The following is a 26,977-nucleotide window of genomic DNA, read 5'->3' on the forward strand; positions in this document are numbered from 1 at the left end:
GTTCCCGCCCCCCTCCTTGCCGCCTCTCGCGCTCCTGCCTGAGGAGCAGAGATGCGCCGTCTCTGGTTGACCTAGTCAGTCGAGCGAGGGCCGAGGAGGCGAGCGGAGCCTGGCTTCTCCTTCTTCTTCTTCACCCCGCGCTTCCGTCCCTCTCTCTCTCTCCGGGCTTCCTCGCTTGGCTCCCTCCGCAGCGATGCCCGGGGCGGTTCTGCTGGTGGTGGCCACCGGGGCCGCCCTCATCGTGGCCTTCCTGCTGCTCTTCTGCATCGTGGCGCCGCTGAGCAGCCCCAAACCCCTGGCGCTGTCCGGTGCCCACGTCGTGGTGAGGTTATGAGGCGGCCCTTCCCTGAAAGCAGCCTCCCTTTCTGCATTGCCTTTCATTTTGTTTTGCTCCTCTACCTTTGGAAAGGGAAGGCTGGGCTTGTGCTTCGAAAATGCACCAGTCAACCGGGCGGGTTTCTTGAAAAGCCCCCCAAGAGGGGGGGAAAGGAATGCTTTGACGTTTGAGGAGAGACTTGGACCCCTTCCACACAGCTGGATAAATTGAAATCCACATTGAACTGGATTTATAAAACAGTGTGGACTGGCAGGCCCCTTCCACACAGCTGGATAAATTAAAATCCACATTGAAATGGATTAACTGGCAATGTGGACTTAGATAATCCAGTTCAAAGCGGATATTGTGCATTATCTGCCTCCATATTCTGGGTTATAAGGCTATGTGGAAGGGCCCTTATTCAGGCACTCAGTTTCCCTTTCACCTTCCGGGTCTTGCTTCTAACGTTTCCTGAGAGAAGAGAGAACTAAAATACAGGCTGAAGCTCCTTCCATTCAGCTGAATAAAATCCCACATTATCTTTTTTCCTAGTTCCAACAGACCTCACCACCTCTGAGGATGCTTGCCATAGATGCAGGCGAAATGTCAGGAGAGAATGCCTCTAGAACATGGTCATATAGCCTGAAAAAGCCTACACCAACCCTGTGATTTTGGCCATGAAAGCCTTCGACAATCCCACATTATCTGCTTTGAACTGGAATGTATGGCAGTGTGGACTAAGCAGATAATGTGGGACTTTTTTCAGCTGTGTGTTAAGAGGCCTTAGAAGAAAAAGACTTTTGTCATTCTGAATATTGACAAGTGCTAATACTTTTGCTTGAGCTATGGTTCATTTAGATTGATTGATTTAGATCTACCACGTCTATTTAATTACTTTTCGGCTAGTTATTATAAATTTGTACTGATCCATTTGGAGACTCGGGACTCTTCCACACTGACATATGTGGAAGAGTCCTGAGTCTCCAAATGGATCAGTATACATTTATAATAACTAGCCGAAAAGTAATTAAATAGACGTGGTAGATCTAAATCAATCAATCTAAAAGTATTAGCACATTCCAATATTCAGAATGACCAAAGTCTTTTTCTTCTAAGGCCTCTTAACACACAGCTGAAAAAAGTCCCACATTATCTGCTTTAAACTGGAATATATGGCAGTGTGTACTCAGATAACCCAGATCAAAGCAAATATTGTGGGATTTTATTCAGCTGTGTGGAAGGGGGCTCAGATAACACAGTTCAAAGCAGATATTGTGGGATTTTCTGCCTTGATATTTTGAGTTATATGTCAGTGTGGAAGAGCCCTGAGTCTCCAAACAGAAATGTGTTTGGGATTTGGAGATATTTACATTTGCTATGCATCATGAGATGTCTTGAACACGGGACCCAAGCCTAAACAGGAAATTGATTTGTGCTTCATATTACCTCATACTCATAGCCTGAAGGAAAATATATATGCACAGTGTTTTAAATCATAATAATAAATAATAAAAGTTTATTTATAACCCACCCTTTTTCTCCAAGGGGATTCAGGGCAGTTTCCAACAAAATATAGTAATAATAATAATGATCTTTATTTACACCCTGCCCCAAAGAGACTTGGGGCGGCTCACAACACAACGAACGAATACAATAAATAAAAGACCAAAAAAAATCACATATTAATAATAAAAAAACAAAATAACAGAATAATATGAATGTAAATATTTAAAAGACTAAGATATCCTATAAAACAACATATGATGGCAAACATTTGATGCCAGAATAAAAAATAGAAATAATAATAACTTTATTTTTGTACCCCATCTCCATCTCCCCGAAGGGATTCAGGGCAGCTTACATATGACACAAGCTGTCTAAAACAATGCATAAAATGAACAAACAGTACAATACAAAAGTAAAACCAATAAGAGATAAGACAACACTTTAAAACTCAGAAGAACGCCCAATAACCTATGGTGACAACTGCTGTAAAACATGGCCACACTATAAAAAGGGAATGGGATAGTGCAAATTGTTGCTAAGGAACAAGGGATTGGGATGGAAGTGCCATGCTGTGTCATTAATTGCGGACCATTGGGGCTAGACATTCTCAAAGGTTTGTTTGAACATCCAAGTCTTCAAATCCCTACAGAAGGAGGACAGTGTGGGGGCCTACCTAATCTCCCTGGAAAGGGCATTCCAAAACCAGGGGTCCACCACCAAGAAGGACCTCTTCCTTATCCCAACCAAATCAAAACAGTAAACAAATGGATCAGTAGAAATTTATAATTAGCCAAAAGGCAATTAAATAGACGTGGTAGATCTAAATCAATCAATCTAAATGAACCGTAGCTCAAGCAAAAGTATCAGCACGTGTCAATATTGCTCTTAATCTTCAAAACCGGGAAATATTTTAACACTTCCTTTTCTTTTTGTGAAGAGTGGAAATGATTCCCATTGTTTTAGCAAAACTGTCTATTGACTTTGCTTTTATTAGATAAGGTAACTTACTTATTTCTTCTAGTCCCAGAGTTTTTATAAACCAACTTTCTCTTGGAGGTGATTCTTTATTTTTCCATTTTTTGTGCATAAAGTTTATTTCTGCTAGAATCACACAGTGTAACAGCTTAAAATAAAAATCTTTGTTTACTTGGAAGTCGATATTACAATAAAGTTGGATTTAATTTTCATTTAAATCTCTTATATTAAATTTTGTATCTGTCTTCAATATTCTTTTTGCTTTTGTCACATCCCCATCACGTATGATAGAAAGTACTTTGATATGTTTCACATTTACAACATAGATTTTTAGTATCTTTATACATCTTTGACAATTTGACTGGAGTCAGTTACCATTGATACATCATTTTATACAATTTCTTATTAAGATCATAACTTAAAATATCTCATAGTTTTTTTGACCACATTTCCCCCATTTCTTCAACTCAATAGTGTGTCCTAATAGTTTTAAACTCATTTAATCAAAGTTTCATCACTTAATCTGAGGAGCCCCCGGTGGCACAGTGGGTTAAAGCCCTGTGCCGGCAGGACTGAAGACCGATAGGTCGCAGGTTCAAATCCGGGGAGAGGCGGATGAGCTCCCTCTGTCAGCTCCAACTCCTCATGCGGGGACATTAGAGAAGCCTCCCACAAGGATGATAAAAACATCCAGGCATGCCCTGGGCAACATCCTTGCAGACGACCAATTTTCTCACACCAGAAGCGACTTGCTCCTGACACGACAAAAAACAAAATCACTTAATCTAGATCCATTTTCAATAGAAGTTTATACATTTGTCTGATCAGATGAACATTATCCGTACATGAAATGATTTCAAATTCAGATTTGTGTTCTTCCCATTTTTATCCACATATCTTTCATAAAATTGTTTGTATTTGTGCCAATTAAGTTTCTTGTTGTAATTTAAGTCTCGTATGCTCTTTTAAAAACATTTTTAAATATTTACATGTCAGCCATTTCCTTGTCCAGTTTATGAAATGCTTCTTGAGTTGATATCCATAATGGTATTTTATTGCATAGTCTTGTTTTAAATTTATTCCAGATTCTTAATATTGATCTTAAACTGATATTAAATTGATATTAAACTAATTGGTAAATTCTTCGTTTACTTTTATTTTTTCATACCACAATAACTGTGCCATCCAAATCTAATGTCCTGACCTTCAAGTTTTGAAGACCTACAATTTTCTAGTAAAACCCATTCTTTAATCCTTAAAAATGTACATGCAGGAAAAAACCCACATTCAGTAGTCCAAGGGTAGTCCCATTTCTTTATCACCTTCCACTATCTTAAATTTAATCCTTGCTTTTTTCTTGCCAAATTAATTTTGCCAAATCTTTTTGCTAGTGGTAAACGGTTTATCAAAATTGGAATGGTTTAAGATAAGAATAAAATTTTTGGTAGGATATTTTTTATTGCTGTTATTCTTCCCAATAATAAAAGGTTTAAACATCCTCCCCTCCCTCTTTTCTTTGTTTGCTTTTGCACATTTACATTTGAAGAGCCCTAGTTCACAAGAAGGAAATTGTCTTGACTTTCCTTAAAAGATTATGGCAGGGGTCCTCACTTTTTAAACAGGGCCAGGTCACAGTCCCTCAAACTGTTGGAGGGCCGGATTAAAATTTGAAAAAAAATGAATGAATGAATTCCTATGCACACGGCACATATCTTAATTGTAGTGCAAAAAAACCCACTTAAAAACAATATAACAATTAAAATGAAGAACAATTTTAACAAATATAAATTTATTAGTATTTCAATGGGAAGTGTGGACCTGCTTTTGGCTGATGAGATAGGGTTGTGGTTGTTGTTGTGTGCTTTCAAGTATTTTCAGACTTAGATTGACCCTGAGCAAGGACCGGGTAATTGACCTTGGAGGGCCATATCCGGCCCTCGGGTCTTAGTTTGAGGACCCTTGGATTAGGGATTCTGGGTACATATGGGGGAAATAATATTACTCCTATGCATAGAAAAACAGTTATTGCTTTATTAATCTTGTCCTATACAAGATATTATATGTGTGAATAACAGTATATGGAGTAGGAATTATTTCTAATTATTCAGGTATTTGAGATAGCTGCTAGGGGGTAAGCCTTTTAGTATTCTTACAAATGGTTACTTGAGAAATAATAATAGTATCTTATTTGTTATCCACCTCTCCTTCTGGCTTGGGATGTGGAACAACACATCATCATAAAATAAAAGACTGTACATACAATAAAATACACATTAAAATACATGATACAAAGATTTAAAATTCACGGTTTGAAATTGACTACGTAGGCCAGCTGGAAGAGGCCCCTTTAGTTGTGGGTTAAATTCTGACAACTCAGGGTCCTTCCTCACAGCTGAATAAAATCCCACAATATCTGCTTTGAACTGGGATATATGGCAGTGTGGACTCAGATAACCCAGTTCTAAGCAGATATTGTGGGATTTTCTGCCTTGATATTCTGGGTTATATGGTTGTGTGGAAGGCACTCAGACAATCGTATCTCTTCCAGCAGGTCATTCTACAGAACAGTTGCAATAGTAATACATAAATATGACAGATCTTGCCTTCAGAAGGACTCACAACCTAAGTTGCCTCCTCACCAGTTATTTTATTGTTATTTCTTCTCCACTTCTGCCCACAAAGAAAGATGTCCATGTCTTTCCTCTGCAGAGATAAGCAATAGATGCTTATCTGGCTGCTCTTATGTCTGCCAAGCAAAGGGTCTCACTCTTCTCTCTACAGAAAGAAACTACCAAAGCTCAGCTATGGTTCATTTCCTTCCTTGTGGGGAAAAATGCAGCCAGGTTTTGGTTGTTTCCGTCCACAGAAGAAAGAGATTGATGGCTTTGTCGGCAGACTGAATTGCAGCTGGACTTCTCTTGATACTCCCTACAGAAAAGGAAGCATACTCTTATCTTGGCAACGTAGCTCCATGCAGCTTGGCCTGCTTTCAAGCATTCATTGCAGACAGTGTAGTTTCCTGCTGCCCTCACCTTTGTCCATCAAGATAGTCTACATGTATAACTGAAACAATGGAAGCTGAATCTGTATATTATGTGGGCTTGTTGTACTGCTTTTGTAGAGTAGAATATTAAAGGCTCCAGGCCCCTTGAGATAAATGCTGGACATCACAATGTTGATGGAGTACTACCAGAGATGAAGAGCTTCTTCACTGCCGAGGCATAGGTTTTCCAATCAGCACTAGCCCATGATTGGCTGGACTCATTCTAAATCTTCAGCTGTTGTTGCCCCAATTTTAACCCTGCTCATTTCTTCACCATCGGCTCCCTGATGAACAAGCATGTCAGCCAAGGTCGCAACAGGGTCACCTACCAAAGCAACAGGAAGCATCCCAAGAATTATTAGGAATGCATCTGGCTCCATGATTCTTTTGGAGTGCATTTGTACTGTAGAATGAATGCAATTTGACACCACTTTAACTATTGTGGCTCCATTCTACTTCCCATGTACAGGGTCCAGAAAACAACACTAGATTGTATGTATCTGATTGTTCTAGGAGTATTTTTCCTCTCACTTTGAGCGAGATCATTTGTTTTTTTTAGACTAGTAATACAAAATAAAGGAATGTATAGAAGTCAAGTAGCAACTCCCAATTCAGTTTGGTCATTCATAGATGTCCAGTATAGTTTCTTTTCAATGGCTTGTTAGTCAATTAAACCTTGAACTACAGTGCTTTCTGTTGAAAGGACAGTTTATGCTCGGGAATCTGAGAGCACAGTTTTGCTATGGTGTAAAATTTACTTAGATCTGTCTTTAGTTTAAAATGCAGTCCTGACTGATCTTATAACATTTTGTTACTTCTCTTCTTCATCTCACTAATTTTTCATCTTCATCCTCAAAGTCTTTCTGAATCTCTTCTGTATTTCCAAAATGCAGGTTTTCTGTTTTGAAGTGAATGCATGCATCCTTTCAAGTAATTCAAATAACTTTCAGTTAAATAATTAGTACTTTAGTTTTTGGTCCCCTGCTTTTAACCTATCTCATATCACTTTCAGGCTCAGAAGTGCTTATACTGTATGTCTCATCCAGTGTTGTTACTTTGCAAGATGAGCGTTGTAACAATATGGTCTCCTTTTTAAAAAAACGTTAACGTAATTTTAGTGGTCACAAAGCATATTTTTTAAAAATCAAAAAAATATAGGCAGGTGTTCTAATTGTATACCTAGCATACAAAATACTTAGTGGCTAGGCTTTCTGTGTTACAGTAATTCTGACTATTCACTTGCTAAATAGATCTAAGTATTTTAAAATTCTAAAATATGCCCTTGCTTCTTGATGTAAGCTATGTTGATTTTATGAATTTCTAAACTCAAAGAATACAAGGAGCTTTGATGTTTCAAGATGGAAAATCCAAAATCTGAATTTAGCATTACTTATGTTTAATGACTTTAACTTTTATTAGGTCCATAGAAGCCTGGTACATGGATGGGTTATCCCATTGTATTGAGAATAAAAATATTTTATTGGTCCTAATTATTATCAAGACCACAACAGCTGGATGTTTTCGCTGATATTTGGTGAGGGGATCTAAAATGTGCAGTTCTCAATAATTTGGTTGTAGAAACAAGTTCCATATTTCAGATTTCAAAACAGCAAGTTGCTTATAATATTACCTATTTTAAATGTTAGCAACTGTATATCTAAGAGCTGACCTCTGTCTGAGCTGTAATGTGTCAAACCTTAATTCATACAATATAGTCATCCAGGAAGTGCATACTGAGGAAATGAGAACTGCTTTTACTACTTCAGACATGTTGTGTTGATCATACATATTACTGTTACATTTTTGGATGACATCTTGTAGTGGCTTCGATGTAGAACTTGAAATAAACATGCTGTTGAGTATAATAAAAATGCTTCATTTTTAAGAAATGTAGTTAGATTTTTTTATACTTCTAGCTAATTGTCACTTATCTTTGTTTTGAACATAGCAAATATGACTCAACAGAAAATGTATTTGTGGTTTTTCTGCTGCGGTTAAACCTGGAGCATCACACTTTTAACCCATTATGGGTTCAACTTTTCAGAACTTTTATAACTCTATAGGAGAAGTAAGTTAAGAGTAACAGCAGAACTCTCCATGTATTTTGTCTTTGAAGTGGAGAGAATACATGTGCTGTCTTCTTATCCTTTGCTCAGCAGAGTTTCACAATATGCATTCGGATTAGGTTCTCAAGGAAAGACTTGAATCATGCAGGGTGCATATTTGAATAGTATTGTGTTTCTAAATTTTTCAATACATCACATCATTCTTTAATAGGCTGTGCCAAAATGGCTCAACTGCATCATACAGAAGATTGTTTCCTTTCATTGCATTATATTGTGCTATAAAAATGTAACATAATAGAATTCTTTGTTTTACACATTTATATCATCCCAAAAGCATCTTCCAAAGCAGTTAGATATAAGAAAGAGTGACTATCTTGTAAATCTAATAAGGTTCTTTCAAAAGGCAGATTGGCTTATGTAGACATTGGGAAGATAATATAGACTCCCATGTCCACAGTCCCAAGATGCTACTTATGAATGAGTTCTCTTTTATTATTACCATTGTTAATGCTGACACTGGCTTGAATGCTCCATATTGCCTCATATCTGGGATCTATTGTTTCTTTCAAATCACTTCCAAATTTCAATTAATTCATCCAATGTTTCAAATATAATACTTTTGACTGATTCAAGCATCGTTTAAAAGCTTATGAGACAACTGGTGGCCTAGTTTTGCAATTGTAGAAGAAGTTGGATCTTCAGCAGGCTGCCTTTTTTCTAAATAACTGTCATATGATTTAGTACAAACAAGTGGTGCAAGAGATTACAAGTATTACAATATATTTCTTAAAATGTTAAAGGTTTCCAGTGATGATAAAGTGTTTGAGGCTTGAAAAACATTACAGTATTGAGATGTCTCATATTTTATTTTTCACACAAATACTTTGTGTGGTAAGTCCTAATGTCTGGTTTTGTTTTTTGCAAAAACTTAACTAGCTAGGAGCTAAATGAGATTGCATGCTTGTAAGTATACAGTACTTAAGTACACTTGTAGAAGCAAGACGCCTAATCAGAAACAGGATTGTATATTGTATGATTGAATAATAATATATAGAACATTTTATGTTCTAAAGCAACAAAGTGTTTTTCAATTTATAACTGATTCTAGTACCATTTTTATTCCTCACAATATTTTATTATTGGGGGCAAGGAATGTAGTTGGTTTCAGAAATTGAACGTTGCTATATATGGGAAATGATTGTGCATGTGAACTGGTCCTGAATTTGATCAGTCTGACTTATTAAAAGATTTATACTGACAGTAAAATCAGCTTTATATACCTAATTGGCATTCTCTTTTCTTTTCTTAAAAGGTAACTGGAGGTTCCAGTGGCATTGGAAAAAGTATTGCAATTGAATGTTTTAAACAAGGTGCATTTATAACATTAATTGCAAGAAATGAGGTAAACTTCCCTTTTATCTAACAGTTATGATTGTGATGTGCTTGATTTTTTTGCAATAATTATAAATAATCTTATTTCATTATATACCCTTTCCCCCCCGAAAATAAGATAGAGACTTTTAGTAATTTTTGCTCCACAAAAGATGTGTTAGGGCTTATTTTCAGGGGATGTCTTGTCTTTCCATGAACGACAATCTACATTTATTCTTGAATTAAAAAATCAACATTCATTCAAATAAAGTAATGTCAACATGTTTCTTGTTCATCTGTTTACATACTGTACCATAGTAAAGGGTAAATAAACCCTTTACCAAGTAAAGCAGATATCCCCAAAAGAATCTCACTCAAAAAACCTCAAGAAACCAAAAACAATAAGGGTTGATAAGTGTCGAGCTCTTACACACAGATTGTGAATAATCAATACCTTTACCGAGATCTGTGCTCTTCCAGTAAAGAAGTCCATCAGTATTTCATTTCATTTAATGACATTTTTGTTCAGATTTGGAGTACTCCATTCACTTTGATAAAAGAACATTTATTTTCATTATTACCAATGCACTTACATATTATATCAAAGCAAAGAAAAATATTCTCAATTCTAGAACTTCCTTGTATCACAGTGCTGGAAGTGATGAATCTCCTTGTCTCCCTACAGAAAGGTGCATGCACTTTTTCTGCCTGTGCTGCTGTTACATTTTAAACATGAGGCAGTCCCAACTTCAAGAAAGCGATGTGATCCAGTAATTTTTTAAAGTTTTTTTGTTGCTTTATGTGCTCAAAACTTTTCTCAGTCTATACTGTGAGAATGTGAATTAAAGCTCATGATGTGGAATTTAGAAACATTGCTATCATCCCACAGCTAGGATAGAGAATTATTTTGGGACAAGTTATTGTCCAGACGCTCAGATAATTTTATGACTTGCAAATATATCCCAGTGATTATTGTGAATTCGTTTGGATTTGAAACTATTTTGTTTTAATTTGACAATTTCTATCACAGCTTTCTAGAATAAAAGCAAACTCAGGCAGCTGACAAAATATAGGACTGGTGTTAAAAACAAACCTAACAATAAAACAAAAACACTTCATCTATTAAGTATATTAAAAATTCAACCAAACATGTCCAGTGTCTCCTAATCATGGCTATTTGTAATTTTGGAGCCAGCATGGCTCTCAATACCAGTTGCTGGAATATAGTAGTGGGTAGATGCTGTTACAATTATACCCTGCTTTTAGGCTTCCCAATGAGAATATCTGGGGGTTTCTTTTTTTTAGAACTGGGTTAGATATACGTTTTGTCTGACTCAAAATGTCTCTTATTAAGTTGGCGACTTAGTAGAATTGCTTAAGGCGCCTTGGTATTCATATATGTTAATAATAATTAACTTTTAAGAAATTACTCAAATTGTCCTCTTCAATTCTAGAGTCGACTATTGGAGGCAAAAAAAGAGATTGAGAAGTTCTCAGTTAATGATAAACAGGTAAGACTGCTCTCATCTATCACTACCACGTCTGCCATAGCCAAAATCATCCTTTTTTACATTGAGATAGCACAGCTGTGTTTAAATTAATGTAACTGTGACATTGAAAACAGAAGAAATGTTATGCCATTTTATAACATGTAGTGTTCCAATCAACTAAATGGTATCTTACATGATATAATTTGATAGGTAATATGAAGCTCCGTCATTTAAAAAATTTTGGTCAAAAATGCCAAATTACTCCGTTGTCTTCTTTATACTGATTAGATCCACATATATTTAGGAAATTTCACAAAGACCAGTGACGCCCTCAGTCATTCATGCACAACAAATGTGTTAGTGCTTAAGACATTATCCATAGCAGAAAAGGCAGTGAAACACCCATATTTATTTTAGATGACTAACCCATAGATAAGTGCCATATTGGGCTGTAGCAGAAATCTTAGCTTACTAAAATGAGTCTGTAGACAACTTCCCTGAAACTTTGCATAAGATGAAAGTGTTCGATATGTAGTTGACAGGTCATTAATTTTTTATGTGTTTGATTAGTAGTGTACAGGTGAAAACAATGAAATGTATTATTGGAGCCGGGTAGCTGGTCTCATATACTTGTATTATGAACTGACTCTTTAATTGTTAATATTCTAAGTCAATGTCTGCTGTATGAAACACCTAGTAGAGTAATCTGAATTTGTTCCAAAATAAATGGGGTTTTAGCAAGTGTAATCATGCTATAGATTGCGGATTTAAAGGAACACTATACGAGATGGTTCGACAACCTTCTGTGCAATGGTTGATTTTCCTCCTATTAAAAGCTTATATTAATGAAGAAAGGTGGGAGAAAGAAAATGATATAATACAAGAGACGAATAATGAGAAAAAAGCACAGAGAAGAAAGGGGAGAGATAGAAAATGAAAGAACTGGTGAGGAAAGAACAGGGGTCGAGGAAATGGATAAATACTATGTATGCAGCTCAAAAAATATTTTGAAGAAATGTTTTCATTTTTAAAAAGAAGTGGATTAGATTACCATATATACTCTGTTGTAAATTTAAAAAATCAACTAAAACCTCCTGTGTCACTTATATATGTGTAAGTGGGTTACTTCTCTGTTATGTCACTGCTTCTAGTAATTTGGAATGCTTGGACAAAAAAATGATGGTCTTAACTCATTGGCTTTTCACCAACTAACAACCAGGCTGAAAAAAGTTGGGGTGGGAAGTATTTCTTCCTCTTCCAGCCAAATGAATGCTTAGGGGGAAGACAAAAAAGGAAGACCAAAGAAGACAAAAGACTGAGTGACAAACTAGTTCAGGGTTTGGGGAGTCAGATACTTAACTAGATTTCAGCTAGGATAAAAAAAGTAAGGAGAACATGCAGAAAGGCTGAGCTGCTGCTCTCCATCCCCTTTTATTTCTGGCAGAGCTGCAGTCAAGCACAAGCAAGGTTTGGGGAGTCAGGAGCTTGACTGCAACTTGTCCATAAGAAGCATATGGATGATGGGTGGGGCCTCAGCCTTTCAGTGAGAAAGCAAGAAGAGTGGAAACTGCTTTGAGGGTCTGTCAGCACAGAATATGCTCTGAGAGCAATCAACTTTAATGAACCTAGAGTTACCTTTCACTGTCTTTAATTAGCCTTCTCTCATACTGATGTCTACATATTCTTTGTCACACCATGATTTTTTTTTCAAACTTGGCAATTTTTCCATGTGGCTGCTTCAAAATACAGCTATTGTTGTTCAGTACTGACCATTAGGAAGTTCTTCTTAATGTTAGGTGGAATCTCTTTTCCTGCAGTTTAAATCCATTGTTCCACATCTAGTCTTTAATGCAGCAGAAAACAAGTTCTCACCCTCCTTAGTGTGACATCCTTTCAAATGTTTAGACATGGTTATCATGTCCCCTCTTAAGGTTCTCTTATCTAAGCAGAGTACCTAAGTAGTACCTCACATTTCTCTGTAGAGAAATTCATTTTTTTAATTTTTGCCCAACTCCCTAATCTGCTACGGTCAATTTCGATGCTGTCCCTCCCAATTTGGTTTTATCTGCATATTGGATAAGCATGCTCTCTATTCCATTTTCCATATAATTGATAAAGATGATGAATCGCACTGAGCCCAGGACAGAAACATGTGGCACCCCACTGGTCACTTCTCTCCAGGATGGGAGCCATTGGTAAGCACTCTTTTGGTTTGGTCATTTAACCAATTTCCAATCCACCTAATAATAGCATTGTCTAGCCCTCATTTTACTAGCTTCTTTTTGAGAATATCATGAGCGACCATGTTGAAGGCCTTAATGAAATCCAGACAGGCTACATCCACAACGCTCCCATCACCTACCAAGCTCCTAACTGTATCAAAAGAAAGAGATAGAAAGGTTAGTCTGGCATTACTTGTTGAGAAGCCCATGTTGGCTTTTAGTGAGCATGGAGTTCTTTTCTAAGTGCTTACAGATTTTCTGTTTATTAGTCTGCTCTAGAATTTTAGCTGGTATTGATGTCAGCCAGACTGAGCAGAAATTGCTTGAGGCTCTTTCCTCCCCCTTTTTAAGATGAGGGACAACATTTGCCTTCTTTCAGTCTGCTAGGATTTCAGGAGTTCCAAAGATGATTGGAAGTGGTTCTGAAATTGCTACTGCCAATTCATTTAATATCCTTGGAAATTCATCTAGCCCTGGAGACATGAATTCATTTAGTGTAGCCAGATGCTCCTGTACTTCTGTCTATTCTGTATTGCATTTCCATATTGCATCATCTGCTGTATAATCCCCATTGTGAGCACTATTACCCTTTAAGAGAACACCCAAGGCAAAGAAGATGTTGATTAGTTCTGCCTTTGCTCAGCCCCCTACCATTTCCTCCTCCTTTTTACCTTGGACATTTAAAAAGTCACTTTTATTGTTTTTAATCTCTCTAGCAAGCTTGAACCCATTCTGAGTTTCTCTTCCAAGGACAACAACTCACACTTGTTGCAAAGCCACACCCTCTGGCAAGAACACAAATGTACCACAATTCTTGCAGGTGACTGCAATAGCTCCCTCACCATCCATTTCTAACAGTCTTAAATAGACTTCCCCCAATAGACAGAACAGTGTTAACACATCATACTCTCCCAAATTATTTCTTGGGACTGGAGAAGTCTAACCCAAAGGACATTTGTTCAGCTTATGTTGGTCTTCCGCCACACCCACACAAAATACCTCTGTTAACTTTGCTTGTTTGTTTAGTTCCTGTATGTTGCAGGTTTCAATTTTTTTGCTATAGTAAACAGATACCAAAGAAAAGTGAACTTCTCTCCATCTGTTTATCCCTTTGATGTTCTTATCTGATAGGTTAGTTTTTCTAAAAGAGCAATAAACCAAATTCTTATTAGCCACGAAGAAAAAGAGATATCACTTGTGATTTTCCAGCACGTCGCAATTTCTAAGCATGAGGCTGTCAAGATAATTGAAACCAAATTTTTATACTGAAGGGATGAATGGTGTCCTTTGAAGACAAGCCATGTACTCTTTGGTTGAGTATATCTGATACAGAATTCACAACATTCCAGAACGTTATGACTACTGCATTGCAACCTCATAGAGTAAAATCCTTCCAACATTGCAGAGGGACTGAATTCACCAAAATAAAATATCAATTAGGCAACAGTTCATAAAAAGTGATAGATCTAAATGGTAGCAAATCCCACATTACCCTTCTTTCACCATAATAAGAGAGCAAAGATCTAGCAATGTGTGCATTGGAAGTCACAATGACTTGTACATTTTCAGCAAAAATGTTGTCTAAATGGCATAAGCAGTACAGTGTTCCCTCACTTATTGCGGGTGTTACATTCCAGGACCACCTGCAATAAGTGAAATTCCGTGAAGTACATATGCTATGTACTTGCCTCTCCTCTTTTTCCCTCCCTCCCTCCTCCCTAGCACACCACACTTCCCCCTGGCTCCTCCTCATGTGCCTGACTCCCCCTCCCCTCTTCTTCCCCCTCCTTCCCTGCCTACCCGAGCCTTCTTCACCTTCCTCTCCTCAGTGTGGTGGCCTATGCTAGGAAACATTACGTTGGAGGAGATAATTTTAACCAGGTGAAGAGAGAGAGAGAGAGAGAGCGAAGGAAAGGAAGGAAACGCCCTTCAAGGCTGGAGGGAGGGAAGATATATATTTTAAATTCATATTTATTGAAAAACTGCAAAACAGCAAATCCACGAAAAGTGAATCATGAAGTAGTGAGGGAGCACTGTAGTCACTGAATAAAAAAATAGTACAGTGTTATAATCCTCTTATTTTCCCCCAACATAGGTTGTGCACTTTATCCCTGTTGACATTTCGAAAGACTGTGCAAATGTGGCAAAAGTCTTAAAACAAGTAAGGAAATCATTGTCTTTTATATAACTTTTGTTTAATATGGTACACTGTTATCACAGAAGTGTTGCGGTGAAAGTAGGGTAATATAAATAGTGGCCAACAATTGTTTATGACACTCATTAAATAATTTTTATTTTCAGGCTCAAGAGAAGCTGGGTCCAGTTGACATGCTTGTAAACTGTGCTGGAACATCAGTTAATGGAAAATTTGAAGACCTTGATGGCAGTAGGTTTGAGGTAAATGATCCTCAACTTTTTCTTTCTAAACATATTTGAAATATGAATATAGCAACATAAAACAAGTTTGTATCTAAGAAATGAGAAATAATTGAAGCTGGTTCTAATTGCCAAACTGTATCAAATATGCAATTGTAGTAATAATTCCTGAAACTGTGCATTTCTACTTCTCACTATATTGTAAGTTTAAAACACTTCTGTTTTTTGTAGCCATCTAGCAATATCTATCAAGCACTGCTGCTGCATAACTTCCATTCATTCAGTAATACATGTGTGAGAATACCTTATAATCTTTACTGAAACTAAAAATATTATAGTATTCAGTGCTGTAGTATATATATTATATTATATTATATTTAATGTCATGAGAACATTAATTAAATTTTACCATCTTGGCAGCATAAAAGATTAAGGAAGCAATGCATTATGCATTGTGTGTTCTAAAATTCAAAGACTGCGTGTATATCTCTCAATAAAATAATCCATTATCTGAGAACATTAGTTTCTCTTGAAAATTAGTGTAATAGAATTGGGAATACTTTGACAACATGCAACAGGCTACAAATGGAAAAGGGCTGCTTTGTGGTGAAATTGTTTACAGATTTGGGACTAGATTAAAACATTGCATAGAATGCCTGAGGTGATGGTAGATGTTGTAGATAATTTTTATAGAGCTACCTGACTGTGCTGCCCTGGGAATTCTGGAAAGTGTAATTTTTGTTTTGCTTTAAACCTTTTCCAAATTATGAACTGAAAATACTTCTAGAAATGATTTTATGGTGTTAGGGTTCTTAAGGAGTGAATGTGTGCAAGTTGAGAGGTGGCATCAGAAAGTTAAATATTGCAGCTATGGTTCTCTTGAAGTTCATTATATCTAATCAGTTCAGTGTTCATAACTGGGAAAATAATAATGTGGGAGAGCTGTTTTATTTACTAGGTTGCTATGAGTTTTCTGAGTAGTATGGCCATGTTCCAGAAGCATTCTCTCCTGACATTTCGGCCACACCTATGACAGGCATCCTCAGAGATTGTGAGGTCTGTTGGAAACTAGGAAAATTGGGTTTATATATCTGTGGAATGTCCAGGGTGGGAGAAAGAATTCTTGTCTGCTTGAAGCAAGTGTGCATGTTGCAGTTGGCCATCTTGATTAGCACTGAATGGCCTTGCAGCTTCAAAGTCTGGCAGATTGCGGCCTGGGGGAGCATTTGTTGTTAGCTGGCCCAGATTTATTCTTGTCTGGAATTCCCCTGTTTTCTGAGAGTTATTCTTCATTTACTATTCTGATTTTAGAGTTTTTAAATACTGGTAGCCAGATTTTGTTCATTTTTATGGTTTCCTCCTTTCTGTTGAAATTGTCCACATGCTTGTGGATTTCAATGGCTTCTCTGTGTAGTCTGACATGGTGGTTGTTAGAGTGGTCCAGCATTTCTGTGTTCTCAAATAATAAGCTGTGTCCAGGTTGCTTCATCAAATGTTCTGCTGTAGCTGACTTCTCTGGTTGAAATTGTCTGCAGTGCCTTTCATATTCCTTGGATTTCTGTTTGGCCGCTGCGTTTGGTGGTCCCTATGTAGACTTGTCCACAACTGTACAGTATATGGTAGATTCCTGCAAAGGTGAGAGGTCAGGTCCTTTGCGGAATGTAGCATTTTTATTTTTTAAGTGGGTCTGTAGATAGTTTGTAGGTTGTGTTTCTTCATCAGCTTCTCAATGTGGTCAGTGGCTCCCTTGATGTATGGCAAGAACACTGTTCCTCTGGGTGGATCTTTGTCTATACTCTCATAACTTGTTCTTGGTTTTGAAGCTCTTCTGATGTCTGTAGTGGAGTCTCCATTGGCCTGTAAAGCCCAGTTTAGGTGATTCAGTTCACCTTGGAGGAGGTGGGGTTCACAGATTCTTTTTGCCCGGTCTGCCAGAGCTTTAATTGTGCTTTTCACCTTACCAGAAGCAGTTCTATAAACCAGTGTTTGAAGCAGAAGTGTTCTGTCTGTGCATTACCCAAGAGGCTATGAGGCACTATAGCAGTGATTCTCAACCTGTGGGTCCCCAGATGTTTTGGCCTGCAATTTCTAACTGGCAAACTGGCTGGAATTTTTGGGAGTTGTGGGCCAAAACACCTGGGGTCCCACAGGCTGAGAACCACTGCACTACAGCATGTTATTGAGTACTGCCCAGCATTTTGCAATATATAAGCATTTATGACATCAGGCGGTTTACCAATGTTATTTAGAAAGAACATTGCACTGAACTATGGTTTAAAACAGGGGTCCTCAAACTAAGGCCCAGGGGCCAGATACGGGCCAAGGTCATTTACCCAGCCCTCACTCATGGTCAACCTAAGTCTGAAACAACTTGAAAGCATACAACAACAACAACAACAACAGCAACCCTATCTCAAATTATAATCCAGCCCTCCAGCAGTTTGAGGGACTGTGACCTGGCCCTCTGTTTAAAAAGGTTGAGGACTCCTGGTTTAAAATCACTGGAGCTGTAAGTGTGAATTTGTGGTGGAGCACCACACCTATCTAAAAATATGTGTGGATTACTAAAAACATTATGAATGCTTATGAAATTCATTGACTCATATAGTTTGTATTTTTCAACAGCAATTGATGGCTGTCAACTACCTGGGCAGTGTTTATCCAACTCATGCAGTAATCACCACCATGAAGGAAAGAAGGATGGGACGGATTGTATTTGTGTCATCCCAAGCCGGACAAGTTGGTGTGTTTGGCTATTCAGCATACTCTGCAACAAAGTTTGCTCTTCGAGGTTTAGCTGAAGCATTGCAAATGGAGGTATTGTCCATTTTTCACATTAATGTATTTATTTTTAGAAAATATTGCTCTGTGACAACATTTGATCCAAGTGAAGGGCAGAGTGTCCTTTGATTTTGGAAATGTTTGATTCTTATAAGCCAGAACATACATTCGTGAATAATTTCTTATGTAGATTGGAAATAATGGCTTGTTGTGTTTTTCCAGGTACAAACTTCAAGCATTTGCAATTTGCCTTTTTATGGGAACCTCAAGAGTCACCTGTTGGTGATAGGAGCAAAATAATTATTATTCCTGATACAAAATATTGGCTCAGTGTTGCCTTGCATTTCATGAACCAGATACTGGCACTGCCAGTATTTATGAATACAAATATACATCTGATTTAATTAAGCATTGGTGATGTCAACAAATTCACTTAGAAGGAAAACCTTTTAATAGTTCTTAATAATGAAGAACATTGATTCCGAATGTTAAACTCCCTTGCTTAACTATTACAAATTGTCAGCAATATATGAATGAATGAATGAAACTCTACTCTGTGCATTCAATATTATGTCTCAACCTGTCAATATTATGCTGGCATTTTTCAGAGACTGTTACTACTCTTAAAGATGTGGCCTCTCTGTAGATGTTGTCACAGTATTAGTGTAACTAATATATAGAAAAACATGAGTTCCTTTCATAATCTTTTGGTGATAGGTGAAGAAAATGTAGTTTATCTTTTAAGAGTTCTGTATATTTCATGATAAAAGGAAATAATTAAGGCTTACCTAGTTGAAATTAGCTAGGCTTTGTGCATGCCTATTTAACATGTTATGGTGAATAAAATGTTCTTATGGCTCAAAAGTTACATGCAATACTTTTTTTCGTGTCAGGAGCGACTTGAGAAACTGCAAGTCACTTCTGGTATGAGAGAATTGGCCGTCTGCAAGGACGTTGCCCAGGGGACACTCGAATGTTTTACCATCCTGTAGGAGGCTTTTCTCATCCCTACATGAGAAGGTGGAGCTGACAGACGGGAGCTCACCCCACTCCCCACATCTTCAGTATTATCCCATTTAATGGGAACATTTATCTGCTCATCTAAATGATCAATAGACACAATGTATTGAATATTCTTGTGTTGTCTAGGATTGTAAGATTCTTGAAAATTGTATATCTCAACATTATCTGAGTAGTTAGAACACACCTGTTTGTGCATGCCAATATCTTACATTTCCCTCCACAGCTGGTATGCTGATCACATAAAAATATATTCAAATATTTATTAAATATTTTTCTCAACAAAACAGGTAAAGCCCTATAATATCTACGTAACAGTTGCCTATCCTCCAGATACAGACACACCTGGCTATGCAGAAGAAAGTCAGACCAAGGTAACATTTTCATCTTCAGTCAAATATTCTGTTAAAATGTCCACTTTATTTGCTCAAAATGTTTTTCTTGTCCTTGACTTTTTACGCATGGGTCAGGATGAGTTTGAAAATATTTTAACTTGCCAATTAAGATAAAATAAAAATGAATAGTTTAGCTACAGGTTTTTGGCTGATTAGGAATCTGAATTTTTGTCTCCTGTCGGTCAATCGTGTATTTGGTATACACAGTGCTTTTAAATGACATTTTAATTGATGTAGATGTGGGTGGTTGAAACTGCGGGTTCCTTATTTTGAAGAACAATTTGCTTAAGTGGTAATTGATTTTACATTCATAGCATATTGCACAAAACTGTTGAGTCCTTGTGAAGCTAATCTGTAATTCATTTCTAAGAATTTTTTTTCCTGTTGCTTCTTGTCAACCAGTTATTTGGAGGTACTCGCCTTTGTCTTTAATTCACTGCTTTAATACATTGTTTCTGAATTTAGTTCTAGGCTAGTCATATCCTTCAACACATTCTTACACTTTTTTGTTTTACTTCTAAGAGATTTGTTTAAAGTTTGAAAGGATATATAATTTCTATAAAGCTGATTACATCCTGTTACAGTTTGAAGCTTATGTTGATTATATACAAACACAGACTTGGACATTATCATTTCATCCCCAATGGTTGTAATAACACATAATGTTTTTAAGGATTAAGAACTTAAGAGAAAGTTTAGTAGAATCTCTTACTCCATTTCTCCTGTCACTTGCGGTTGTAAGATTTCTGAAAATTTGATGCCACAGGAGAAAAATAGGTATTGTTCTGCAGTAGAAAGCCAGAAGTTAAAAAATATTAAAAGAAATGTAATATTGGAACCTTTTCTAAATTGAAAATCATTTTGTTATTTTGAAACATAGAAGTTATGGTTCATCATTTAGCTTAATATAAATAGCATATAAAAGTAACCTTTATTCTTGAATTGTAAAGCACTATTTTTAATTCTAGTAGAATCAAACAAAAACAATAAAAGTGGATGAATACTAGCAAAACAGCAACAGTCATTTCACTTTTTTAGTCTTTTGTTGTGTCAAAGTGATCTAAAATCCTTATTTCCATAAAATGAAAAGCAAAAAGGAAATACAGACTAGAACATTTCTGGATTATTTGCATGCACATCCAACTGTATGTGCCACTGGAACATATAGCACTTTGGAAAGTTGGAAAGGATCATATTTTGTTTATTGTGTGCTTGTTTTGTTTGTTTTTTGCAGTCTTATAAAACTGACAGTCCCAAACTGAATTTAATGTGAAGTATAATTAAGCTGTATTGAGTATCAAAGTGAGAGCGCAAATAAGTGTATGGGGAGGGGGGTAGGTGGGAAAGAACAATTTAATCTGTTACTGTTGGTTGTGTCTGGCAATAATCTAAAATGTGTTCAGCATTGATAATTCACTGTAATAACCACTAGTGATCCTTATGTCCATGTATGCAACAGGTAGCATATGGAAATTTTCTGCATTAGGGATGGGAATTGGGCAGCTTTCCATGTGGTAATTGATTTCAGCTTCCGTCATTTTTTATAAATTGCTTAGGCTAATTAGTGTTGCTGGGAGTCCTAGACCTAATCTTCAAACAGAAGATTATTTGATACCCACGCCAGCTCTATATTTGTGTGTTCGAGTTGCAGTAAACTCATGACCTAGACCAGTGGTTCTCTACCTGTGGGTCCCCAGATGTTTTGGCCTTCAACTCCCAGAATGCCTAACAGCTGGTAAACTGGCTGGGACTTCTGGGAGTTGTAGGCCAAAACACCTGGGTACCCACAGGTTGAGAACCATTGACCTAGACATTAAAATTTAAGCCAACTGTACTGTATTGATGGCACATAATTTTCTATCCCAGCTTCCTGAGTCTCTCAAGATATAAGTTACTGACTGTGATTTAAAAGCACTGTGATGAGAATGAACATCTCCAAAGTTCTACAAATTTTAGCAACCAAATACTCAAGAGATGTGCCTGCTAAACATAAGGGGGAAGGGGCAGCCTCGTGTGACTAGCAAGAACTATAGGCCTGATCCCCGGTGTTTCAGGAACTAAAGAGCTTTACTGGTTTTTGTTCAATATTTGCTGCTGTATTCTTTAACAAATCTTGTTTGCTCGCTAAAACACAATTGTACTCTAATGGTGTAATAAAAATACTTGACCACTCCTACAAAGTACTTAAAATAACGCTTGAAGCTAGTCCTGAAATACAGATATTTTTCCACAGAAGATGTACAGATGGTAGTCATGGGTTTCCTGACAGATTTCATATGTTTAACAAACCTGCAGTTGAATTTTTAACTGTACTTCTTAATCTGCTTATCTGTAACATTGTATTTGCATTTTCTTATATTCAAGCTTTTGGAGACAAAGCTTATTTCAGAAGCGTCATCTATTTGCCACCCTGATCATGTCGCCAGAATTATTGTTAAAGATGCCATTGTAAGTACAATAATGTATAAATTTCTGGGGGGAGGGGGTTCTTACAGGAAATAGAGCATGGATGGCATGGGCATTTAGTGAAAACACTTCTCATTGAATAATATAAATGTTTAAAAACCCTTACTGACCTCTAGTCTGGTTTCAGTTTGTTTATCCTGATTTCCTGAAATAATTCAGAGGAGAATTGTAACATTAGTGTTTATGGAGGGCATCCAAGGAATCAAGGGATATAAGACATAGATAGATAAGATAAATAAGAATTGCCTTCTTAGATGATGATATTTAGTCTGCCCTTGGATTGAAAGACATGCACTTACAAAGCTGATTCATAAAGCTACAGAAATGTCAACTGGTGATTTTGCAACACTAAAGAGCACAAAAACGATGCATGCCAAGAGTATCCTACAATTTAAAACTTCCCCACAATCTTGATAAATTCCATAGAATGGGGAAAGATCAATGGATTCTTCACGTAGTCATTCAGGGTTATAATACTAAATTCATCAAGACATGGATCTAAAATACATACTTGGAATTGCTTAATCTTATATCAGAGATTTAAAAAGGTAATGCTTTAGATGTGCAGGACAATTTAGAGGTCAGCAGTTCATGGACATCTGTAGATTTAAAGGAAACATTTACATATCTCATTGTTCCCAATCTGTCAAGTGATATTCTAAGGTTACAATTTCAGCAGGCACATTGCCAGTTCAGGGATTTCCCATTAGGACTTATGTCAACACCAGGGATATTTATTGAGGTTTAATTGCCTTTAGTGACTCACCTTCAGGGAAGGGGTACAACTCTCCCCTTACCTAGACAGCATTCTTATAAAAGCAGAAACATATTTGAAAAGTATTTATGCTCTCAAAAAGTGATCAATTTGGGGAGGTTAAGTCAAGAATAACTTAAACTTAAATTACTTTGAATGAGTTACACTTATAATCAAGTTAGGCATTTGAAACAAATTAGTCTGAAGAATGCTTAATTGTGACATGTAAGTAGACTTACTTATGACATTAGTTTGGTGATTCTAGGACTTTCATCACATCCAAGTGAAACAAATAGTTACTTTTTCCCTATAATAAAAGTCATGATATATTTGACTGATTTATGTAGCAAATGTATTTCCAGTATTTATCACATCTCATCCTATCTATATAGTGCATGTGTGTGATGTTAGATGTGGTGCTCTACTTAGAATTCTCATACTAGTTCTTATTAAATCCTTTGATTTGAATAGTTGGGAAACTGCTGATATTTTCCTGTTTTACTCCACCCAGCAAGGAAAGTTCTTCAGTTCTGTTGGTGCAGATGGTCACATGCTGGCAATATTGACTAGTGGAATGTCACCAGTCTCTTCTATTGCTGAAGCTCTAGAGGGGGTAAGAAAGAAAAGTCAAACTGTCTGACTTACTTGTTGAGGTTAAATTAGTGCTAAGGGACTTTTAGGTATATTGGATCTGTATAATTAAAACTCTTGCCTGGGTTTGTGACTTAAAATTCCAGCAGCTGCTGAATTAGTCATAATGATATATTCTGTTTATGGAGAACAAAACATGCTGTATGCTGTTATCCTTAGAATAACCTCAATCTTGAAATTGTGGGATTAACATAAATTTCCTCCCGATTAACCCTAAAGCTTCAAAAAGCTATCAGTGCATTTGGTTTGTGTCACTTGATCGCCTGTCACTGATTTTGCTTAAAATGTTATATTGAGCCAGAGAACAGCTCTTCAGTACTGGTCAGACTACACTGACTGTCTCTTACCAATTGAGCTAGCTTCAAGCTTTTGTTACCTTCCATAATTCTTGTTTATGGATCTTATGCTTTCCATATGTTGTATGCTGTGTTATCATTTTGACTATATTGCTATTATACACTTGTGCATATTTTCTAATGTGTCTCAAAATTATGGTAAATAAATCAAGGGCTTTAGATTAGGTTATTTTTGTTAAATAGTAAATTCTACATCTTCTTTATGCATGAAATATGCATATTATTATTATTATTATTATTATTATTATTATAACAATAATAACAACAACTTTATTTATAGACTGCCCTATCTCCCCAAGGGGACTCAGGGTGGTTTACTCACAAAAAGGCAAACATTCAATGCCCAAGTAAGTGCAATACATTAAAGCAATACAACGTAATACAAAATACTAACAACAGTGAAGTAGTCGCATAAAAAAATTAAACTTTTGAAAGACGACCAGTTAGGCCTGTCCTTTTTCATGCTTATTTGAATAATCACATATGTTGATTTAAATTTCTTGCAGTTAATAGGTAAGATAATGTATTGGTAAGTGACCACTAGCTACTATGTTGAATAAACTTATTTCCTGTATTCCAATTTGCAGGTTATTTTTATGGGATTTTTTCGCTTCATTAGCTTATATTTTATTGCAAGTTTTGATAGCATAGTTCGCCGTTGCATGGTACAAAAAGAAAAATCTGAAAAGACGGACTGAACTACTTTCTGAATTGAATTCTTTTTATAAAGTTGGACAGTTTGCTGTGAAATGGAACTGTATCTGTGGCCTAAATATGCCTCATTTAAATATACTCTACATGAAAGAAGTGGTGGTCTTCAGTGGTGAAAGGAGGCAAATGAAAAATCTACTAAAAAGACATTGTGAAAGGGCTAATGAAGAAGACTGCATTTTTATTTTTTTTTCCTGTGATTTGAAGTAAAACACAGACTATTGCCTTTTTTTTAAAAAGCAGGACTTCAGAGTGGCCTATCCGATGGCAGTTTTGGAACAGTACTAACGGTAACAACATTTTGATGCAGTGATCCACTTTTTGACCTAGGGCTGGTTTAAACATACATTCTTTCACTTGGTACAATTCTCCCACATTTCTACATGACCTGGGCTGTGTGGCTGGCCCCAGGGGTTCTGTACAATGTGTTTATATGATTGGCCTGTTTTGTGTGGAGTGGTTCAAATAGTTGAGGCAAATCTAGTCACAGCAGCAAAATCAGCCAAAAATAAAGTGCTTCCTTTCCAGAACGATGCACAAATTGAGCCAAAGTCTGTTTTGTGAGGTGGGAAATTTGAATATAAGTTTGTGGTTTGATGCTAGAGTACTTTTTAAATGAATAGACCCCTCCTTGAAATATCATGTGATAGTCTTGTATGAGAGCCCTGTATCAACCTAAAGAATGAACACTTCGAATTTGTTCAAGAGATTAGTTTTGAGTTCTTACCAGGATTTGGACAATTTTGAATTATGTTCCCATTCCTGAACTGTAGGGTTATGAAGTATTTCCCCTATTGTATTAAGCACTATATTATATATACATATAGATGGAATTCAGTGGTAGAACTCTTGTTATATGGTCCCAATTTCTTTGTATGGAGGCAATGAAGTATCCTTAGATTCCCCTTCCAGTGGTAGCAACTTGCAAGGTCATCAGTATTGTTTCAAGGTTTTATTCCAAGATGTCTCTTTTGTTAACTGTGTGGAATTTGGCTTTACAAAGCACTCCTTGGTGGTATTTAGGGTATTGTATTCCTGAGTTCCTGTTGGTTATAGATACCATGGAACCCCAGTGTTCAGCTGGTAGTTTGGGAAGACTTTCTCCTATACCATATCATTATCCAAGTGCCTGCCATGTCTCTCTAATACAAATTTCAGCAAGCCAGTTTGTTGGCTGCCAGAGTGAGTGGTCTTTAGCTGCTAGTAATAAAGGGTTATGTGGAGATTCGGCTGAGGAGGAGATTATTGTAGGCCCAGGATGAGTCAGCTGCTTCTAATTCAACTCCAGCTCTGTGTATTCCAGATGTTCGTAGATTTAACAGTTCTTAAAATATGATGCAGTCACATCAACTGTTTAAGTACTGAATGGCAATATTTACTTTTTTAATTCTTTCACACAAGCTTAAATGTTGGCTCTCCAAATGTTGAATGTGATAGCTTCCTCTAAATGTAAGCATTTAGGTCATTTGATATTTTGAGGCACCGTTACTTAGAAGAGATAGAGATGATGTAATAATGGTTCATGATAAGTAGTGCCTGGTGTTGTGTCAGAACCACCAAAACCTTGAACTTGCAAGTCCCACTCTAGTTCCAGTTTCCAGCTGTGATTCAGTGTGGTTTGATACTTCGTGGAATTTTACAGCTTTGTGTATTTTTGCTGGAATGTTTTAAATGGAACATTTGAACTAGAACTTGCTTTTCTTGTTTGCCATATTGAATTCCTACCATTGGAGTTAGTGAATGTACCTAGGCTATTCAAGTGCTGCAGAAAACCATTCAAGCTGCTTAACTGTGTGTTCATTTCAGGCTTCAAATTCTAGGTACAGTGGAGTGGAGTAGTTCACAAATGCCAAATAGCCAAATCATTTAAAGAAAGATTAATCACTTATACATTCATTTAAGGTCTCCCACTGAAATCAATGTGCTTTAATGTGCTCTTCACAGTTGGACAAAAGTGTCTTGTCATATTTCCAGGCTTACTCTTTAACTCTAAATATTAAACTTTCTCTGTTACTTAGCATTAGGGCTCATGTTCAGCTCAACTGGATTTAATAGTAACTGAAGAAAAAGAAGGAAGGGGGGAAACTAGCCTGCAATTGTATACTGTGAAAATGTTATGCACTTTTAATGTTAATAGTGAATATGGCTAAGACCCATAGCTCGCTTAAGCTTGTTGCTTACAAAATGTTGCACCAGAGTTATGAACTTTAATATTTTGTAATTTCATTAAATAAATGGAAAAGTTATGTTTTATTTTTGTTGTGGTTTCTTCAGAAGTGTCTCCAAAGAATTGTTCCTCCGCCATGCTGCACACATTTATTCATATTCATGTTTAATTTTGGACTTTGTAGAAATGAATTATTTGTTAAAAACAAAAGCTATTCTTTCTAGAAAAAAAACCCTGAATGTTGAAAGCAGGGGTTTTGAATTCCATTAATTTATGTTTGGGGGAAAATAGGAATGGTTTCTGAAGTGATC

The 26,977-nt window shown here is 36.6% G+C and overlaps 1 protein-coding gene across 1 annotated transcript; it reads left to right on the forward strand.

The window, feature by feature from the left end:
- KDSR (3-ketodihydrosphingosine reductase) lies at positions 1–26,752 on the forward strand. The gene is made up of 10 exons (XM_060774719.2): positions 1–322; positions 9,219–9,308; positions 10,732–10,788; positions 15,085–15,150; positions 15,291–15,386; positions 17,991–18,182; positions 19,457–19,540; positions 21,926–22,009; positions 23,293–23,394; positions 24,376–26,752. Exons 1-10 carry the CDS (start codon positions 194–196, stop codon positions 24,484–24,486), a joined length of 1,011 nt encoding a protein of 336 aa, XP_060630702.2. The 5' UTR covers positions 1–193; the 3' UTR covers positions 24,487–26,752.
- Positions 26,753–26,977: the final 225 nt, after the last annotated feature.

Source organism: Anolis sagrei, chromosome 4, assembly GCF_037176765.1.
Source record: "Anolis sagrei isolate rAnoSag1 chromosome 4, rAnoSag1.mat, whole genome shotgun sequence".
NCBI classification, from domain to species: domain Eukaryota; kingdom Metazoa; phylum Chordata; class Lepidosauria; order Squamata; family Dactyloidae; genus Anolis; species Anolis sagrei.

What these genes read in the sequence shown, in the direction of transcription:
- KDSR (XM_060774719.2), top strand. Translation starts at nt 194, where the DNA reads ATGCCCGGGGCGGTTCTGCTGGTGGTGGCCACCGGGGCCGCCCTCATC. An exon ending in TCTCAGTTAATGATAAACAG is followed by an intron (nt 10,789 to 15,084) that starts GTAAGACTGCTC and finishes CCCCCAACATAG; the next exon opens with GTTGTGCACTTTATCCCTGT. An exon ending in CAGAAGAAAGTCAGACCAAG is followed by an intron (nt 19,541 to 21,925) that starts GTAACATTTTCA and finishes CTTATATTCAAG; the next exon opens with CTTTTGGAGACAAAGCTTAT.